Consider the following 7,483-nt stretch of genomic DNA (forward strand, 5'->3'; position numbering starts at 1 on the left):
GCCGTGGGCACGAACAGCGGCCCCGATTCACTCAGCACCACCGACGCGACGCCCGCGGATGGCGCCACAGAAATCCCTGAGCCCCGCACAGACCCAGCAACTGTTCAACGCAACGATAGTGTGCTGGACGGCGTTGGCACCGCACCGACTCATCCGAGCACAGCGCCTGCGGAGTCCAAGATCCCATCGGAGTTCAACGCAGCGCCGCCCTTGGGCAATGACCTTTTTGACTTGGAGAATATCACCGAGTTGGTGTCCATGGGTCTAAGGGCCGACAGCAACGTGCATGGGTGTGAGTCTCTCGTGTGCTACTATTGCTGCTGCTTCCGGGGCTGTGGGCCACTGCGGGCTCTCTGCTGAGGTGTGAGGGAGGGTGGAATTGCGACTTCTCGTGGAGCAACAAATGTGCAGCTTCCCAGCATTACTCACCGAATTTTGTCAGGGGCCCATTTTTTTCTTTTGTTTTTTCTAACTTTTATTATTATTATTTTTTGTTTTATTTTTCTTTTTGCGGCTGGTGCTCTATTGGAATAATCAGCACCGCTGTGTTTTTTCTTATTTTCAATGGCCGTTTGCTACAATCCGTTATGAGCGACGTGTTTCCGACTTTTGTTTCTCTTTTGATGCCCACACGCGGTGCCGGCGTCACTGCTGCGCGTCCGGCGGAGTGCACAAAACGAGGAGTGGCGGAGCAGGCCGGATGCCGCATGGAATATGAGGGATGTTCTGTGGGCTGGTGGGGGAGTGCGATCTTTTTTTTTGCTCCAATTTTTTTTTTCTCTGGTGCAGGGAATATGCATACACAAACACACGGTCGTCTTTTGCTGCATGGCACACGTAATAAAAGTCCTGCCCAATAATATTCACCAATTTTTTTTTTTACGTTTGTGAAATCCCGCCAGGCTCCCACCCTTTTGTTTCTCACCTTTTTTTCTTTTGGTAAATCACTGCGGCTCGTGTTCTTCTGTGCCGTGCCTACTTCCAATGGGTGTCTTCGTTTCCCGTTGACTGTCCCTCTGCTGGTTGTGCCGTTGAAATGTCCCCATAGCTTTTTCTTTTCTGCTAGAGGCATCGATGGCACGGGGGTGACTGGGCGTCCTGCCCCGGCCTGCTGAGTGCACTCGGAGTGGAGCGGATGGTGTGCGCCGTGCCTCACTCTTGAGTGTGGGACGCCACCCACCACGACCTGCTGTGGGGCGCAGTGATATTCTGTCGGGGCGGGGAGAAGTGAAGGACTGCGCCGTGGACTTGGACGCGCCTCGTTCGTTTTGTTGTTGCCGTGTGTGTGTGCTGTGCGCATGGCTTTTTGTTGCAGCGCGACGTGGGTGACGTTGCTAACGAGTACGATTTTGGACTTTGTTGCGGTCGCTGCTGGATCACGCAGTCAATCCAAGGGCTTTGCGGCATGCATGTGTATGTGTGCATGCCTGCTTGATGTTTATCGCTGTGCTGCTTGCCGGAGAGCGGCCGCTGCTGCGCTGTTTTCTAGTGGGCGTTGTGTGTGCGGCACTGACCTTCCTGCTGTGGGTGGCGCAGGGAGCCTTTTCGCCATATATCTCGTTGCGTACTGCGACACGTCGGCGATGGTTTGCGTGAGCGAGGAACGACGCCTTGACTGCAGCCGAACGGCAAATCCTCCACTCCTCTTCCGTGTCACCGCCACGTGCTGCGGACGGAATAACATGGCCCCAAAGAACGCGTCGGACCTTCAATGCTGTTTGTCGCGTGGGACAGGCCATGGAGACGGTGAAGTTTACCGCCTTTTGATGGGGTACGAATGCGCCTGGTGGTGACTGCTCACCTTTGCGTTGGAAACGCCTCAAAGAAGCCAAAACCTTTGTTTTTTTCAGCGTCAGCTTTTGGATGTCCGTGCCCAGTGATTACATCGAACTTCTTTGCTACAGGTGATCTGATGAGATGACCTCACCGTTTTCACACCCAACCGAGATCGATGAGGGCTGCACCTTCTCTCTCTCCCTTCCCTACATCCTTTCAGACCACTGCAGACTGACGAACTGCAGGGCAGCGGCGTGATTGCAAACCGGGCGTCTATGAGCCAACAGACCGTACAATCGACGTGGACCCTTGTCCCCCGTGTCTGGGTGCCGCCACCGTGCTTATTCTTTCTTCCTTCTCGTGTGCTTCGTGTGCGCTTATGATGCCGCTGCTCGCTGTGCAGTGCCGACCCACGTGAGCGAGGAACGACGCCTTGACTGCAGCCGAACGGCAAATCCTCCACTCCTCTTCCGTGTCACCGCCTCGTGCTCGGACGCGCTCGATGGCTGCCGGTTGCAACACCGCCACGTGTGTCTGTCTAGGCCCTTGTGTGTCTTTCACTGCATCGGGACTGCACTGTGGTAGAACCATTTGGTTGCAAGAGCGGTGCCAATGATCATATGTCTTTTTGCTGGAATCCCGCCACTCTGCATGGTGGCTGTGTGGAGCTGCGTGGGCGGTGGGAGAGCGATGATTTCACTGGTGTGATGGCGTCTGTGCTTTTTTGTGTCGGTGGTTGTGCTTTGGTGGGGACTGACCGCGGCCGGATGCCTCTGCGTGCCAGTGTTTATTGCTGTTGTTGCTGACTCTTTCTTTTTTTGAGGCTGCAGTTAGAGATACTTTGGTTTGAACAGCACAACTATCGTTTTAAGGTGTTAGGGATTACTTGCTTTATTAGGACTAGTAGCAGTGGGGTAACGATTTATCGGAATTGTGTCACTGGATTTGCCATCTGTAGAAAAGGATTTGCTGGGCAGGAGTTACGGTCGACGGTGCAAGAGCGAAACGCCACGACAGACCTATTGACACTTGATTGGATTGGTGGATGTGGTCTGCGGTGGGTGCGTGTCCGCGCAGCCGGCACTGTGTGCGGTGCAGGGCCATTGCGGCTGTGCGTGTGACGCTGCTTGCTCTGTTGGCGCTGGCTGCTGCTGCGGCGTTTATGCCCGCGGTGCATGCGGTGGTGTTGCGACTGCGGGGCGGCACGGTGGACAGAGCCATCACGGTTGGCCGCGCCGTGGACACGGTGCTGATGGACGGCGTGTGCATCACGAACGGCGTGGCTGTGGTGTTCGACGTGCCGGCGATGCTTCCCGGCGCGCTGCGCATTGAATTGAGGAACTGCGTGTGCGACGGCGGTGCACAGATCTACGTGCGGGGCTACGGCGGTGAGCCGGCGAGTGACCGGAGCCTGGAGGTGAGCGTGAGCGGGCTGTCGGGGATCTACTGCTCGCTCGCGTTTGTGCACAACCTGCCGGCACACACGAACGTGACGGTCCGTGACTCGACGATTGTGACGGCGGGGCCGATGCGCTACTCGCAGTTGAGCGGGCTGACGGACGCGGTGGCGTCGCCGCTTGTGCTGTACGCGACGTCGCTGTTGCGGACGCAGCTGCGTGTGAGCAACACTGTGCTGAGGTCGTTGCACGCGGGTGGGTCGGCGGTGTACGTTGGCGGCGGCGTGGACCTGCTGTCGAGCGCGGTGGTGCTTGGCGGCGTGTTGCTGGAGGCGTCGGGCGGTCCGACCGCGTCCGCGATGCATGTGGCGTCCTCGTCGCGTCTCAGTTTGCGGAGCCACTCGGTGTTCTCCGTGACAAACGTGTCGGTTTTGAGCAGCGGCGGCGGCTTTGTGCTTGGAGAGCGCCTCGCGGTGTCCGACTCGGTGCTGCGCTTCGTGGGCGTCGAGGGGCCTGTTGCGTCGTCGCTGGTGCGCTGCGACGGTGGGACGGTCGGTGCCGGCGGGTGGCTGGAGCTGCGCGACGTGTGGGCGGTGGGCGAGGCGTCGTCGGTGGCGTCGCTGTCGGGGGTGACGCTGGGTGGTGGCGCCGTGTCGATTGCGCGCTGCGTTGCCACCGGCGCGACGCTTGTCTCCGGGCTGACGATCACGAGCGGCGTCGTGTCGGTGCAGTGCAACCGTGCCGGCGGCCAGGTGCTGCAGAGCAGCGGCGACTACCGCATGGCCGGCCTGCCCTCCGTGAGCGTGGTGCCGTGCGACGGCTGTGCGGCTGCGCTGGCGTGCTTTGATGCGCTGACGGCGTCGTTCTCTGACTGCGTGTGCGGCTGCCGTGCCGGCGGTATGGGCGAGGCGTGCCTGCCGTTCGACGTGTCGCCTGCGAGGGCCGGTGGCGGTGGTGGCGGTGTGGAGGGCTGCGTGAGTGGCGTGACGCTGACGGAGTCGGTGACGGTTGGCGGTGGGCGTGCGACGGCGTGCTTCGACTCGGTGGTGTTCAGCGGACCGATCACTGTGGCGGTGGACCTGCGCTCGATGGACGCGTTCGCTGACTCGCTGAACGTGACGCTGCGCCACTGCGTACTTGCGGGCGGGTCGCAGCTGCGGATTGGTGGTTTCAGCGAGAGCACGGCGCGCCTGATGCCCCACGCTCTCGTCAACATGACGAATGTGACGTCGCTGGAGGGCACGGTCGTGCTGCATGGCGCGATGCCGCCGAACTCGAGTGTGCTGCTGGCGAACTCGACGCTGCGCGCGACGGTTGGCGGGTCGCAGTACGTGCCGACGACTCCTGGCCACGCAGGATCCCGGTACGGCCCCGCGCTTGTCCTGGACGGTGTCCGGCTGCTGTCGACGCGGTTTGTCATGACGCGGTCGACGCTGTTTTGTGGCGGGGGCTTGTGCGCTGCGATCCTCATGGAGCGCGGCCTTGACGTGAACCTGTCCAGCGTCTTCTACATGGACAACTGCGCTGTTATGTCGCGGACGCACGTGATGTACGCTTTTGCGTCGGACCTGCGTGTGAGCGGCGGCTCCGTGTTCTCCATACAGAACAGCTCTTGGATTGCGTCGAGCATTAACATGTACGAAGGCGCGTGTGTGTTCAGGGATGTTGTTTTGGATGGTGGTAGCGTGCTGCAGGTTGTGTCCGGCACTTTCCGTCTTGGCTTCGCCATGCTCATTGCAGAAACGCTGACCGTGACTGACGGCAGCTGGCTGGTGCACCGCGACAACGAGTTTCGCGCCGCCTACGTTGTGTACGTGGTCAAGGAGAACGGCGTGGCGTTCCGCGATCGGAGTGTGTGGTCGATACTTAACAACAAACTTACGTACGGCTTGTACTCGTCGACTCATGCACACATGACAAGCAACTGGTCACTACCATCCGACTCGAGCCCGATCATCTACGGCGTGTGCAACGAGGCAAGGGGATTTCCTGTGATGGATTACCGAGAAGAGCTCAATATTGTGGCGCCCGTGACGTTGCTGGACTGTGGCGCGTGCACCGTGGACGCCGTGTGCTTTGCTGCGAGGACGAGCAGCATCCGCGGCTGTGAGTGTGAGTGCGCTGCTGGCGGCTACGGTGACACGTGTGTGCCAGCTGCTGTTCCGGACGGTCTTGGGCCGCTTCCGCTCCCTGACGCGAAGGACACGGAGGTCCGCTGTGTTCACGGTGGCAGCATCAGCTCCGTGGACTATCCTGATTCCGGTGTGCGTGGTCTGTGCTTTGTCAACGTGACCTTCACCGCCGCGATCGTGCTGGACCTGTGGAGCTTCGACGCACCACAACAGACACTCAACATCACGCTGCTGCAGTGCGTCCTTATGGGCCTGTCGATCAGAGGGAGTGGTGCACGCGTGCACGTGAGCGTGGTCTCCTCGATGATGGATGCCGGTGATTTGGAGTTTAGGGGTGATTTTGGCACGAGCTCCCGGATACTGGTGGCGGGTAGTACGCTTGTGATGACGTCGCGCCGCGCCATTCAATGCCTGCTGTTTTCTCTCGGTGCGAACTCGACGCTACTGTTACTTGACAACCTTATTGAAGGGGAAATTTACGCAGTCTATTTCTCCTTTGTTTTTGTTGATGATGGCGGGATCATTATAAGGGGAAACACGCTGAGGGGAGCGGAGGAGGACGTTCATTTGGAATCTGCTTTTTTGTTTGAATTTGCTGTTGTGAAGAATGGTGGCTACTTTGGCGTGGAGAACAACACGATGAGCGCAGGCAGTGGCATTTATTTTTATGGGGATACCACTGTGAGCTCCGCGGGGTTGCTGCGAGTGGCAGACTGCATCTTTATTGGTTTCGCACTGTTTTTTGATCCCGCGCTGGTGCATTGGGACGGCTCTTTGACACTCCAGGGCGGTGCGCAGTGGCGTGTGGAGGGCAACGGCGTGAGCGCAGCCTCAGTAATAGATATGCCTAATTCCTTGTACAAAATTAAGCTGTCGGACAGCGGCACTACCGTGGTGCTTGCACACAACATTCAGGCGGACTCGAGTAAAGCCTTTGCGCAAATTGTTCCATGGAGCACGATTGTCGCGTCACCCGCGCGGTTTGTGGTTGGGTGCAACCTGCAGGGAGATGAGGAGGTGTCGTACGACGGTGTGTTTCCGGAGGGCGTGGTGGTGTTCGGGTGTGGCACATGCAACGACGACGCGGCGTGCTACATGCCCGGGACGGAGTCGGTGGACCGCGGCTCGTGCTCGTGCAGCTGCAAGGACGGATGGCATGGCGCGTCGTGTTTTCCCCTCGAGGTGCCCGACACGGTTGTGCTCCCCTTGCCGGAGAGAGCCGTTGACGGCGACACGAGCTGCGTGGTGAACCAGACGCTGACGAACCTTGCGGTAAAGATGTGGAGGACGCACCACTGCTACGCGGGTGTGACATTCAGCGGCGTGGGCGCTGTGCTGACGTTCTCCCTCAATCGGATGCCGCTGCATCTCCCCATCAACATCACGCTTACTGGGTGCACATTCCTTTACGGGGCTGTGCTGCAGTTTGTTGGGGGTAATGAGGCGTCCGAGTCAGCCGGCGTCCTGATCCGCGTGAGCCAGACGGTGATGCGGTCCTCCGTTGCTTTGTTTTCACTTGCCCTCCCGCAGCACTGCGACATTGCCGTCACGGACGTTGACGCGGTGCAGTTCTCTGAGGTCCGGTTGCCGGAATCTGTGAACAACATGTGGAGCGTTGTGATGCTGAAGAACGTAGTGTTGAGTGCGTCCTCGCTGTTGGTCAGCAGCGTCAAGGCGAATGCACCGAGGCACGGCTTGTTTGGTTTGTACTCGACCGGGACACTGACGCTGGTGGGTGGCAGCTCGCTGTACGTGCGGTATTGCAGCTTCGGTGGGTACACACACCTGTTCTACGTGCACATTATCGGTGTCAGTGATCACTCTGTTTTTGCGCTGCTCAACAACACAATGGACTCCGGGACAAGCTTCTTGTATCAGAAGCAAAAATTCAGCGTGTCGGATCACAGCGTGCTGCGCGTGGTGGGAAACAGCGGTCCTGTGTCCAACGCCATCTATGCATCTAACTCGTGGACCGTCCAGCGGTCAAGCTGGCTGGATTGGCGCGACAACGACGTGGGAGTGGGTGCGATGTTGTACTACTCCGCCTTTTCTGCAATGAGCATCGGCAACAACAGTGTGGTGACGCTGACGGGCTGCAAGATGGGCTCGACGGGGTTGTCGAGGCCCTTGCTATCGCGTGCTGCCGCCGGCTACCGGTTCGTTGCTGGGTGCCTGACG

At 59.1% G+C, this 7,483-nt stretch overlaps 1 protein-coding gene and 1 non-coding gene across 2 annotated transcripts, besides 2 other annotated features; both read left to right on the top strand.

The window, feature by feature from the left end:
• Positions 1 to 7,483: a sequence feature (areas not merged during assembly with more than two copies in the genome that could not be assigned to a particular haplotype).
• Positions 451 to 510: a sequence feature (T-rich).
• Positions 1,767 to 1,830, top strand: Tc00.1047053506095.10. Its single transcript, XR_008255314.1, has one exon. It is a non-coding gene; the product is annotated as an H/ACA snoRNA, TC8C3H1 (small nucleolar RNA).
• Tc00.1047053506095.9 (dispersed gene family protein 1 (DGF-1), putative) lies at positions 2,822 to 7,483 on the top strand (the record flags this gene model as incomplete). Its single annotated transcript, XM_800093.1, has 1 exon — positions 2,822 to 7,483. A coding segment is annotated over one exon (4,662 nt), but the record flags the coding sequence as incomplete, so codon positions are not given.

This window comes from Trypanosoma cruzi, assembly GCF_000209065.1.
Source record: "Trypanosoma cruzi strain CL Brener chromosome Unknown tcruzi_1047053506095, whole genome shotgun sequence".
Classification (NCBI taxonomy): Eukaryota; Euglenozoa; class Kinetoplastea; order Trypanosomatida; family Trypanosomatidae; genus Trypanosoma; species Trypanosoma cruzi.